The sequence below is a fragment of the Mytilus californianus genome, unplaced genomic scaffold (assembly GCF_021869535.1).
Source record: "Mytilus californianus isolate M0D057914Y unplaced genomic scaffold, xbMytCali1.0.p SCAF_5, whole genome shotgun sequence".
NCBI lineage: Eukaryota > Metazoa > Mollusca > Bivalvia > Mytilida > Mytilidae > Mytilus > Mytilus californianus.
In genome coordinates, this window is record NW_026262701.1 from 89,367,052 (window position 1) to 89,381,245 (window position 14,194).

Below are 14,194 nucleotides of genomic sequence, written 5' to 3' on the forward strand. Positions count from 1 at the left end.
GAAATTATACTACAAGGTTCCATATCACAAAGGGAAGCTGGAATTGAGTTTGGGGGTAGTTGCCCAAATCGTTTAGGAATAAGGGGCCAAAAATAAGCATTTTTCTAGTTTCCAGACAATAACTTGTGTTCAAGTGTATGGATCTCTCTGAAATTGTACTGCAAGGTTCCATATCACAAAGGGAATGTTTGGATTGATTTTGGGGGTAATTGCCTCAAAATTTTAGGAAATAGGGGCCAAAAAAACAAGCATTTTTCTAGTTTCGTGACAATAACTTGTGTGTAAGTCTATGGATCTTTCTGAAATTGTACTACAAGGTTCCATACCACAAAAGGAAGGTTGAGATTGATTTTGGGGGTTATGGTACCAACAGTTAAAGAATTAGGGGCCAAAAAGGGGCCAAAAATAAGCATTTTTGTAACTTCCAGACATAACTTGTGTGTTAGTGTATGGATCTCTCTGACATTGTACCACAAGGTTTCATATCACAAAGGGAATGCTTGGATTGATTTTGGGGGTAACTGCCTCAAAATTTAAGGAATTAGGGGCTAAAAAAGGGGCAAAAACAAGCATTTTTCTAGTTTCATGACAATAACTTGTGTGTAAGTGTATGGATCTTTCTGAAATTGTACTACAAGTTTCCATATCACAAAGGGAAGCTGGAATTGAGTTTGGGGGTAATTGCCCAAAACGTTTAGGAATAAGGGGCCAAAAAGGGGCCAAAAATAAGCATTTTTCTAGTTTCCAGACAATAACTTGTGTTCAAGTGTATGGATCTCTCTGAAATTGTACTGCAAGGTTCCATATCACAAAGGGAATGTTTGGATTGATTTTGGGGGTAATTGCCTCAAAATTGTAGGAATTAGGGGCCAAAAAGGGGCAAAAAACAAGCATTTTTTTCTAGTTTAAGGACAATAACTTGTGTTTAAGTGAATGGATCTTTATGAAATTGTACTACAATGTTCCATATCACAAAGGGAAAGCTGGGTTTGAGTTTGGGGGTAATTGCCCTAAATGTTATGGAATATGGGGCCAAAAAAGGGCCAAAAAACAAGCATTTTTCTAGTTTCCAGACAATAACTTGTGTTCAAGTGTATGGATCTCTATGAAATTGTACTGCAAGGTACCATACCACAAAGGGAAGGCTGGGATTGAGTTTGGGGGTGATGAATCATAAGGGGGTTCAAAAAATTTGGGGGGGGATTTTTTTTTCCTTTTTTTTTCTTTAAAATTTTCCATTTTAAATTGGTTATTTCTGATTTATATATAAAAGCAAATAAATAATAATGATATGGTTTGAATAGGTAAATTAAAAATTTTTAAGTTCTTAGACCACATTCATTCTGTGTCAGAAACCTATGCTGTGTCAAATATTTAATCACAATCCAAATTCAGTGCTGTATCAAGCTTGAATGTTGTGTCCATACTTGCCCCAACTGTTCAGGGTTCGACCTCGTATCAAGCTGCGCCCAGTGGAGCATTTTATTTGTTATTATTTTGAATATTACTATAGATATATGTAAACTGTAAGCAGCAATAATGTTCCGTAAAGTAAGATCTACAAAAAAGTTAATATGACCAAAATTGTCAATTGACCCCTTAAGGAGTTATTGCCCTTTAAAGACAATTTTACACAATTTGTTCATCAAGTTTGCTAACATTTAAAAATCTTCTCCTCTGAAATACAGGTGAGCGATTCAGGCTCTTGAGAGCCTCTTGTTTTATGTTGGCAATGGTCTTGTCCCTTTTTTATTTCTTATTCTTGATGGCACATTCTAGTAACAGCTTGATGCACTAAGACTACATGGGATGTTTCCATCAGGCTATATTCAGAACTCAAATCATATCAAACTATAATTCAATTTGATTCTTTCATTAATTGAACAACTATGCAATGATAACGTATTAGTAAATGTTCACTACTCTCAGTATGGGTTAATCTCCTTCCAAAATTCCTAAGTACGGGAAAACTAGATTTATTCATATTCTACACCCGGTAAGTCATGTTAAGAAGTTTACTTTGCTGTTGAGCAGAATTAAAGTTATTTTCTTTGAAAATTTGGATCATGGTTGGTTACATTTATTTTGTAATCAGATATACCGCACGTTGCTATCATTAACATGAAGCAAAACACCAGAGATGTACCAAACATGTAGTTGGTGATCCTGTCATTGGAGTGAAACACAACACCTTTTTGTACACAATTATGGTGACATGAAACATGATCAGAAATTCATTTCAAGATATCTAAACGTTAAAGAGCGAATATACTGTATGCCACATTGGTGCTGACATTTGTCACTCACTCCACCATTTTTTTGTCAAAATGTGCATATTGCTCATGGCGCTGGACGTTTATGATCACTGGAGACACATTCTACCTTATTATTGAAATAAGTTAAATTATGTATAAGTGATATAAATAAAGTATATGGTTCATAAATTTATCACACAATTCCTTACATGCACGTTAACAAAGGCAAAGGACCAGCAATCATATTGATAAAGGTCAGAGTAAGACTTTTAAAATGAAGTTGAAGCTCACATTAAAGTTCAAGAAGATCCTAGCACCTGTTTGTTTTGAAATACCTATAATATCTTATGTTAATCATGTTTGTTAGAATAATCTATCAAACTCTGTGAACAGATTTACCATAAGATGACAAATTCTTGACTCATTTAATCCTTTGATATAAAGATAGTGTTTTAACCTGCACAAAACCTATAGTTGACATCACTATGAACTGCTCAAAGTCTGAAAATACCATATTTTGTGCTCAACAAGAAGCACAGGTTAAACTTGACACGACTTGACATAATATCAACTGTATTTGACAGTACTTGACTTTGATCTAGACTTTAATTAATAATTCTGATTGAGTACTTGATACTCTTTGTATAGTCTGAATATAGTATTGACAAATGCTTGACAAGTCTTAGCCAGTCTCAACTCAGTCTTGACTAGTCTCTACTCAGTCTTGACCAATCTTGACCTTTAATTTAGTCTTTTATAGTTTTGACTTGGTCTGAATCAGCCATCTGGGTCAATATCCCTAATGCGCCTCCAATTGAGGAACACAAAAGATGTGGGTAAACAAAAAATCTCTGTGTAGTGATATTGGACATGTTTCTATTTTTAACAAGTGACTGAGCTTAACCATTTGTGTTGATTAAAAAAGTAGATGACCATAGAATAAAAGTGTAAAAACTATGGAGTTATTAAATGTATTCAAAGTATTAAATTTTCAAAGAACTTATAGTGTGAAAAAAAGGGATTTTTTACCACAAGGAGCTGAGCATCACGAAAGGATTTTTGGGGTATGCTAATTTACAGAAAAAATTAATCTCACTTCGTACCTCGAAAATTAACCACATATGTGAAAATGTGTCAGCTTCGAAACAAGCCATCATACATATCCAAGTTTATGATATGGACTGAGCTGCAGAAGAAAACTTTACCATTACCCCCTATGGAAAATCTTTTGCGCATATTGCCCCATCTATGTCAATTATATATTGATCTTACAAAATGCCAGGTTTCTTGTTCATTTAGTTTATTGCTGTCAAATTTAAGATTTAATCTATTAGTGAAAAAGCTAGATTTTCAGTTTGGATTAAATTCAGGTAGTCACCTTTAAAAATTTCTATAACTTTTATCAATCAAATGGATAAAACTCTACAGCTATCTCAAATATATGTTGGTCTTACAAAATGCCAGGCTATCAATGGTAGTTTGGTTTATTGCTGTCAGTTTAAAAATTTAATTAAGCTGGCTCAGGTGTCTTTCTCTATCTTGGATTTTGAAGTAGCAGATAACAGTTGGTCTAGATCTTTAATAAAATGTGCAAATTTTGAGAGCAGTATGTAATTCATGTGTAAAACTCTTGATGTAAATATAGAAAATTATGTGTTTTATCATATTTACGGCTGTAATTTCTAAAAGAACACCATAATGGTGTTTGATTCATTTTTTTCAACTTTGCGATATAAGGGGAGATAACTCAGATAAAATAATGTTTTTAATAGAAAGTATTGTGAATTTACCTTTTATAATATGTAGTAAGAAAACAAGTTCGGTGACCTGGTTTTTTTCTTTTTCTTATCTGAAAGCATGTTATAAGAGCTATTTTCTTATATTTTGTCTTAAAATTCTATCATGTAGTTTTCTTTTTATCCCACAAAACTGGATTTTCCATGCATAATCTATACAAAATCTGACAATTTTGCACAACCTGTAGCATGAAAAAAAGTCCAGTGAGCCATACTTTTTATTATATTTTTGACATTTTATTAAAAAATTCTATGTATTTTAATTAAGAAAAAAAAAAATTCTTAACTTTTTCAAATCAACTTGGATTTGATAAAACTCTACACATATCTCAATTATATATTAATCTATCTGAATTTAGTTCAAAATAAAATTTCTTTAAAATAATTTCACCTATTAATTAAATACTTTAATTTGACAGCAATAAACCAAATTGCCAAATAATCTGGCCTTTTGAAAGAACAAGAGAAACTTCAGTACACATGATCATAATAATGTGAATATATATATATTAAAACATTTGCCAATTTAGGAATTTGACCCTATTTTCAAGGTTCACAGAACATCAAATTATGATAGTACAAGTGGGGCATTGTGTTTCCTTGTGAATACACATTCATGTTTTTCTTTTTAATCTATTTTTGCAAACATAATTTGTTGGATAAATTGATTTGCCATTTTTATACCCCTGCTTTTAAAAAGTGGGGGTATACTGTTTTACTTCTGTCTGTCCGTCCGTCCGTCCGTCCGTCCGTCTGTCTTTCCATCCATCCATCCATTCGTCAGTCTGTCCGTCTGTCCCATGAATATTTTTCGTCCCATCTTTCTTAGGAACTACATTACAAGGATTTCTGAAACTTAGTTTCAGAGTTTATATGAGTCAGTTATACCATATGATGTATTTTCAGATTCATCTGTTAACCGAACACTTGCATCATTTTACACATGACATCCAAGTTAAAAATATTTGTCACATTTTTCTCAGGCACTACATTACAAGGATTTCAGAAATTTGGTTTCAGGGTTTATATGAGTCAGCTATACAGTGTGATGCCTTTTCAGATTAATCACTCAACAATTTCCTGTTTACCAAAAACACTTACATCATTTTACACATGACACCCCAAGTTGAAAATTTTCGTCACATTTTTCTCAGGAAATACATTACAAGGATTTCAGAAATTTGGTTTCAGGGTTTATATGAGTCAGCTATACTGTGTGATGCCTTTTCAGATTCATCACTCAACAACTTCCTGTTTACCGAAAACATTTACATATTTTTACACTATTACATGTATTAAGATTATCCAGTTGCGGTGGGGGTATCATCAGTGAGCAGTAGCTAACAGTTTCACTTTTTTGATATGTATGCTACAGAATTTGAAATGTTTATAGTTTCATTTTCAATCATGTCCTGATGCAGCAAGAGCTTATTGTTCGAACACTGGATTGTGTTAAAAATTGGGTGTCACGGTAAAAATCAGTTAGACAAGTTTTTGTATTTATTCAGTAAAGTTACATTGAAAAATGATTTTTATTTGGAATACTTATGGTTTCGTTTTAGTTGGATAATGAAGACTGTTTTTTTATTCCAATCTATGTAAACTGACTCTTTGTTACAAAAAATGGCACAAAAAACTTACCATTATCATTATATTTCATCATCAGAAAAGTTTCTGTTGCATGAAAGACCTACAATGCCACCTTGTAAAAGTCATTGTTGCATCACATTGAAGTCACATAATTTTAATATGAAAATAGTAATATATTATGCACTAGAATCTTACTATTAGTTGGTGCATGACCATTGCAACAAATTAAGGTCTTTGTAAATTAAAAAATTTTGCTTTCAGATGACTAAGAAATGCTATGTTAGTCTGAAGAGATTTTGTATTTCTAAACTGAAAGGTAACATGTTAATACTTAGATATACATTGTATATGTGTTTATATGATATATGAAATCGTTCTATCTTTAAAAGTACAACTATCAGGAAAACTGTTATGGTAGCCAATCTGACAACTATCCTCCAGAAACAAAAGGATGGGAATGTAAACAATAATAAGGCACTGCATGACCTTCAACCATGAGCAAAACCCATATCACATTATGAGCTACAAATCCTTTGTTGTTACAAGTTTCAGCATTATAATTATGACATTGCTGTAAAAATGTTATATGAACCAACATTCTAAATCAACATAAACAATGATTTGAGCTTGTTTTCAGTAACTGTAAGCATTCTATTTATATGTGGCAATTTGTAATTTATTTTGTGTTTATTTTGTATAAAATGATAGAGTTTATTATAATTTGAAGGAGCTATAGGGTAAATGTCAATGAGACAGCAACCCATCAACAAAATTGACAAAAAGACATGTAGACAAGCAACATTAAGTCTTCAAACTGTGTCAATCTCCTAATTGTCCAGAGTCTTTAAAAGTCGTGAATATATTTAACTAGCACAGATCTGTCATTAACAACCATTTCTCCAATTAATATAAAGGTTGTACTAAATTAACATATGGCAACTACTATCAAGGTTCCTGACTCTGGAAAGGGACATGCAAATGTGGGAGATATATTAATTAATTTTGTATTTTGAGATCTTTTAATCTTGATTTGTTAACTTACTATATACAAATCCTACATGCAAAAAAAGATGTTTCTTACATCATAGAATATAAACTTACAGAAAGGATAAGTTATTATCTTTTAATGTATTTTCTTTACAGGTGGAAGATTTAAAGTAGGACAACCTGGTCACATAGGTATGAAACTGATGAAAAACTCTAAATGTATAAGAATTACTTGGCTAGTCCCAAAAAGATTTGAATATGAGTTACTGAATTTTCTTGAATATTGATAATTAGTATTGCATTAATATGAATGATTATTGCCAATGTACTTGTCTGCATTTGGTTAATTAAAAGGATTGTCCTGAATATGCATGAAATATTTGTCACAAAACATATAAACTAAAAAGTGTGAAAATTTATCTTCCATCTATGAGTTTGACTGTCCCTCTGGTATCTTTCGCCCCTCTTTTGTAAAATATAGGCACACAGGATATACCTGTCCCAATCTGCTGTTTTGTGTAATCATGACAAATAGCGATTATGGTAGCCTTTGTGGCAGGGTACATATGTAATAAGACTAATCTTTGTATTTATGAAAGAATTTAGTAAAGGTTTTAAGTAATGAGTGGTAACAAAATCTCTGATCTCTGGAGTGTAGTCTAGTGTATCTGAGTCCAAAGTTCATAAATGTCAACCAAATTGAAAGGACAATCAAAAGCAAGTAATTTGTCGAAAGCAAGTAATTTGTCAAAAACATCCAGAGAGTTTTGAACACTCCAAAAATAATTTTTTCCGTTATTTTCATATGCATTATTACAATAGTTAGTGTGTTCTCTTTAAGTAGTAAGGGGACTAGTAAAAAGTACTGAATAATTAGTTGAAGAACGCTGACTTAGATAAACGGAAACTTCATTGTTTTCTTTGAATATAATAGTGTAGGTATCTGACACAGTAAGGACATTTCATTCATTGAACAAATCTTGAGCTGAGTTGGTGCAGTGTTTTGATTGTTTTTATTTGGCCCTATGGGGTCTAAAAACCTGAATGTAGAAGAACTTTCATTCTTAAGAATTGAAATTGATTGCCTATCACATGAATGATTGACTTGCATATGCATGTAGTAGTGGAAATAAGTTCAGAAAAAAATGTATCATCCCTCATTGAATTATTTTTTTAATTCATTAGGCAGAAAAAGGAATAACAGTAAAGAACACAAAAGGGCAGAATATGTTAGTAGAACTTAATTTCAATAATCATTCTTATTTGCAGATAGCACATATTTTTTTGGTGTGTGTAATGTGAGTTGATCTGACTTGTGATTTCACTCCTTACCACTCTACAACACCTACTTATATACTCTGATCACAATCTATATAAAGCATCCACAGATAATAATTATAGTAGTAATCCCATTTCCTTTATTTTAGACTGTTTAAACATAAGTGAAAACATCTACACAAGTTAACCAACACCTTCTTACCGTACAGGCTGGCAGAGTAATCGGGATGGATACCGATGTATGCTACTGTTGTCTTAAAACCTTGGGAAAATAAAACTATAAAAAGACAACAACATCCTGGATTACTGCATGGAAATGCTTTATTCTGGTCTACATGTTTAGCCACTTATGGTGGTGTCTTCAGGACAATTTAATGATAGGTAACTGTAAGTGATGAAATATACAAAATGCGGTTCATATGAGGTTACGTTACGTCACAATTATTGGTAATACAACGTTAAAATTAAACTATTTCTGACGCAATTGGAAGTAGTACCTCATTCAGAGTGGAGCCAGTTGAAATGGTACAGGGGATTGTCCATATCTAGTTTCATTTTATTTATCTTAGAAAATTTCAAAATTCTGACTTAATTCAAAGTTTTACAATCATCTGATATAACTTTAACCAACAGATTCTTTATGGAAGTCTAGGCATTACTTTGACATCAGTACCGTTTGTAGTTATGAAGTCTTTCAACAGTATTTTTGTTGAATAGTATAAACCATTTTAAAACCCCTCCATTTAAAACTGTATATTAATAACAGGTTAAGTCAAAATTAGGCAGTTTGATTCCTGGGTTTTTCATGGTACAATTTACACTAAGTGAAGAGTCATTAAAGTGAATATGTTGAATTTTTTTTTAAGAAACATAAGCAATTTTATTTTAATTCTTGACCAAGGACAATTTTTATATGTCTGAATATCAGGTAACCAAAAATATAATGGAATATTTATTTCAAATTTTTTTATTTTATACTTTTTAGATTTCAGGTTTGGAGACTGTGCTGGAATCAGCTCCTGCTTTAAATAAGGATCTAATAATTAGAGATGTGATGGAGGATCAATTAGAAGTTGACACTGTTGATGACACAATTAAACAGCAATATAAAGAGGCACTAAAAGACAGAGTAAGATTATGTTTGAAACATGTAGTTACCTGGAAACTGAAATTAGTATAAGAAGGGTGCTCTAATTCATCTATTTAAATCTTTTCATTTGAAGGTAAAGTATTCACAAATCGAAAGAGCTTTAAGTCCATAGATGACTTATGAATTTGTGCTCTTTCCCATATATTTTTAATGTCACAATAATCACTTTACAACGTTGCAGAATACCTATTTTTCGAATATGTCTTTTACAGCAATTGACCTTTGGTCAACTGGTGTAACTCATTCATTAAAAAAAACTTAAGATTGGCTTATAGGACTAGATCAATTAAATTAAGAAAAAAAATATCAAATGAAATCAAGTGAAATAGCAGAGCTGTTGAAATATGTTTTGTCTGACAAACATTGACATAATTGCCAGACCTACACTTTTGAGGTAATTTGACTAATTCAGAATAATTATAAGCCAATAACTTTCAAAGCAATTTGGGTTGACATTATTTTGTTGATTTACATTTTTGGGGAAATTTGAAATGCATTGTAGTGGGAAAATATTGAAAATTTAAGTCTTGTTTCAAAAGAGGACATTATTGGCAATTATACCACATCACTTTTTTTTTTATACCCCACTTAGGGGCATTATGTTTTTCGGTCTTTGCGTCTGTGCGTCCCTTCTTCATTTGTTCGTTCATCCTTTCGTCTGTTTGTTTGCTGTTCATGCATCCGTCTGTGCCGCTTCAAGTTAAAGTTTTTGGTATTCATAATCTTAATTTCACGGTCCACTGAACATAGAAAATGATAGTGCTCACTTCAGGTTAAAGTTTTTGGTCAAGGTAGTTTGATGAAGTTGAAGTCTAATCATCTTGAAACTTAGTACATATGTTCCCTATGATATGATCTTTCTAATTTTAATGCCAAATTAGAGTATTGACCCTTATTTCATGGTCCACTGAATATAGAAATTGATAGTGGGAGTGGGGCATCAGTGTACAATGGACTATTCTTGTTATAACTATGAAAAGCTTGAAGACATTCAAATTTGTTTTTACTTTTGAATTATTAACAGCTACAACAACTACCAGATTTATCACAGCATGTTTCATGTACCGAGACAATTGTACAAGATGATATTCCATTACTACCACCACCACCTCCACCACCAAAATTGAGAGTTCAATCACTCCCACCTAACTGGGAATTTGCAAAAGACTTGGAAGGCAATGTGTACTATTATCATGCTAAAACCAGGTAATTGTTAAAAGGTCTCATCATGTAAGATGTGACTAAAAGCATTAATTTTATATAAAATTGATTCTTTTGCATGGTTCCAACTTTCATGGATATAATGGTTATTATTTTGATTTTTTTTTGCACACCAAACAGCATGCATATTTTTGCCATTAATTTGAAATTAACAATTTAAAAAAATAAAATTTTAAAATCCATGAACAAATGATTTTTCTATTAACCATACATATTTATTAACATATAGTACTGTAAATTCAGAAATTATTGCATGCATTAATTATTGTGATTTTTATAAAATGGACAGAAATGCAAGATTAATTATTGTTTTTTTTTCTGGATAATCTAATACAGATATATATATATATATCAGATATCAGAATGCCAGTTCTTATTTTTAGCTCACCTGGCCCAAAAGGGCCAAGTGAGCTTTTCTCATCACTTGGGGTCTGTCGTCCCTCGTCGTCGTCCGTTAACTTTTACAAAAATCTCATCTGAAACTATTTGGCCAAATATAACCAAAATTGGTCAAAATAATCCTTAGGGTATCTAGTTTAAAAAAATGCATCTGATAACCCCGCCCATCAACCAAGATGGCCACCATGGCGAAAAAATAGAACATGGGGGTAAATTGCAGTTTTTGGCTTTTATCTCTGAAACTAAAGCATTAAGAGCAATTCTGACAGGGGTAAAATTGTTCATCAGGTTAAGATCTATTTGCCCTGAAATTTACACATGCATCAGACAACCTGTTGATAGGTTGCTGCCCCTGAATTGGTACTTTTTAGGAAATTTTGCAGTTTTTGGTTATTATCTTGAATGTTATAATAGATAGAGATAAACTATAAACAGCAAAATTGTTCAGTAAAGTAAGATCTACCAATAAGTCAAAATGACCAAATTGGTCAAGTTTTCCCTTAAGGAGTATAGTACTTCATAGTAAATTTTTAACAATTTTTTGTAAATTTTTGTAATCTTTTACAAAAGTTCTCCTCTGAAACTACTGAGACAAATTAAACCAAACTTGACCACAATCATCATTATGGTTTCTAGTTAAAAAAAAATGTGTCAGATGACTCCGCTAACCAACCAACATGGCTGACATGGCTAAAAATAGAACATAGGGGTAGAATGCAAGTTTTGTCTATTATTTTTTGAACCATTAGAAATAGAGAAAATCTGAATGGAGCAAATATGTTCAGAATAATGAGCTCTACCAATTGTCCATATATGTCAAAACTGTTAGACAAATTCTTATAGGAGTTATTGGCCATAATTGACAAATTTTACCATTTTGTTTTTTCATTTTTGCCTATTATCATGAAAACTATGATATTTACTAGTCTTGTGTAATATTATTTGTCTGTTTGTCTTTTTCTTTTTTAGCCATGGCGTTGTCAGTTTATTTTTGATCTATGAGTTTGACTGTCCCTCTGGTATCTTTCGTCCCTTGTTTTGAGAGAAACATTTTTTTTTTGCTGTTATGTCTGATAAGATTTAAATTATAATAGATAAATAAACACTTTAAATCACAAAAATGATCAGCAAGGCAAGATCTATTAATAAGCCAAAGAAACTAAACATACTGAAAGATCAGTAATACAAGATCAACAAAATAGAGATTTTTGTCATGAAGTCTATTCTTGTCTACAATGTTGGAGAGTGTCCTTTGTCTGATATGCCCATAGACCAAGGTGAGCGACATAGGCTCTTTAGAGCCTCTAGTTAATATTATATAATAAAAACCTCTCAATAATTTCTGAATTTACAGTATATGAAACTTATTTGAAGAAACAGATTAATGAGTATATAATTCATGATTATATTTTTTTTATAATAACAAAAACTTATGTATCTGGTTCAAAATTAGTTGGCATGCAAAGTTGTTGAAAATACATTAAAAGCAAAACAAATGTAATCTATTTCAGACAAACTCAGTGGTCTCTACCAGTTTGGGATGATTGTAACAGTCAAAATGATGTAGATATTAGGACTTCCCTGGTAAGCACATTTGCAGTTTAAACAGGATAACTATGTTTATCTTAATATGGAAATAAAAAGGTATACGAGATATGTCGATGATAAAAGATAAAAAATATGGGAATGGCAAATGAAGCAGATCAGCAATGTTTGTTTTAATTATATGTTTAAGGATGAAGATAAGACAGCAACAAGAAACGAGAATACAAAAAGTGTGACAGGAAATCTCTTAAGTATGGGAACAGAATCTGAAGTAATACCGCCTTATGTAACAGATGATTTAGAATCTACTATGTATGCAGCAACCCGAGTGCCAAGTATGAATGAGGATGACCTATTGGCAAAAGTCTGTAAGTTGTGTTTTAGGTAGACTTAGTAGAGTAAAATTGTAGGTTACGAATAATTTATATGTGACATGTGAATTTGTGTGTAGAAAAACTCTGGCATGTATTTTTTTTATGCAATTGAAAATTTTAAGACATGATTTATATTCATCTAAAAAGTAAGAAGATACCAATGGGATAATCGACCACTAGAGTGCATCATTTACAAATCGAGGAACAAAGACAATAACAAAACAAAACATCAGATTCAGTCCACAACACTTTACACAGAAACTAAAAATTGATCACTCTAACATTTATCTCAATAAGAAAAAAACCTATGTCATTCAACTGTAAGTGTTCAACTTTATCCTTCAACAGATGTAAAATAAAATAAGCAGGTGTCTTCTACTCTGTCCACTATTTTTGGGGAAAGTAAAATCTAAATTTAGAACCATGGATGAACTGAAACTACACATGTATGATAAGAATAGAACACGTTATTTATGCTATATTAAATTCTAATGTCAAAAAGATAGCGAAATTTGTGCTTTTGGTTATCTTTCTAAAGTAGCAAATACAATTTTGAAGTAATGTTTTTCTTCTCAAGTCTCAATTAAAGAAAACCACTGAATAGAGTATAGAGGGACAAAAAAATAATGTGACACTTGTAACTGCAATTTGATATTTGGTGGAATGAGAGGTGAAATGAGTTAAGACTCTTACCGGCTGGATACATTTTGATAGCATTTTAAAAGACTGATTTGTTTTATTTTGTATCCAATTTTCATAATATCTGCAGAAATACTATCAAATTCTATGTTTAACAAACTTGATTATACATGAAGATCTCACACAGTCAGCTCTATTCTATCACCTTGTTCAAATTTTCAGGAGCCGTGGTTTTTTGCATCAATGGATTTGTCTTTGAATTTTGGAATTGTTTATCTTTTTTTTTTTTAAATCTGTGAACCAACATAATAGAAAATTATAATGTAAAAATATCTGGCGATTTTTAAGATTTTTCTTATGTATCCTATGCATTTTTGGCATCTCATGATGTTAATAAGGGCCCCGCTAAATGTCGGATGCCCTATAGTGATCAGTCTGTCCGTCCGTTCGTCTGTCCGTCCGTCCGTAACAAATTGTGTCCGCTCTATATCTAGAGAAACGTTATGATTTCAACGTTTATACTTGATAAACTTGACATGTATATTAACCAACACCAGAGGGTGTGTCATAATTTATGTACAACTTCCTAGGTCAAAGGTCAAGGTCAAAAACTTTGGTTTCAGTAGACAACCCCATGTCCTATGGTAAAGATCGTGTCCGCTTAATATCTTGAGAACCGTTATGATTTCAAAGTTTATACTTGACATGTATATAAACCAACACCAGAGGGTGTGTCATAATTTATGTACAACTTCCTAGGTCAAAGGTCAAGGTCAAAAACTTTGGTTTCAGTTGACAACCCCATGTCCACACGTTATTCACAGTTTATACTTGACATGTATATAAACCAACACCAGAGGGTGTGTCATAATTTATGTACAACTTCCTAGGTCAAAGGTCAAAGGTCAAGGTTAGAAACTTTGGTTTTAGTTGACAACCCCATGTCCACACATTATTCAC

General features: G+C 31.9%; 1 protein-coding gene across 1 annotated transcript in view; it reads left to right on the forward strand.

Moving 5' to 3' along the window:
• Window positions 1-14,194, forward strand: part of LOC127702809 (uncharacterized) — an 87,168-nt gene that overhangs the window by 20,981 nt on the left and 51,993 nt on the right. The window contains exons 5-11 of the mRNA XM_052207110.1: window positions 5,903-5,957; window positions 6,785-6,820; window positions 7,814-7,857; window positions 8,892-9,035; window positions 10,081-10,262; window positions 12,188-12,260; window positions 12,412-12,589. Coding sequence (XP_052063070.1) covers window positions 5,903-5,957; window positions 6,785-6,820; window positions 7,814-7,857; window positions 8,892-9,035; window positions 10,081-10,262; window positions 12,188-12,260; window positions 12,412-12,589 — 712 coding nt within the window. The remainder of the gene's footprint in view (window positions 1-5,902; window positions 5,958-6,784; window positions 6,821-7,813; window positions 7,858-8,891; window positions 9,036-10,080; window positions 10,263-12,187; window positions 12,261-12,411; window positions 12,590-14,194) is intronic.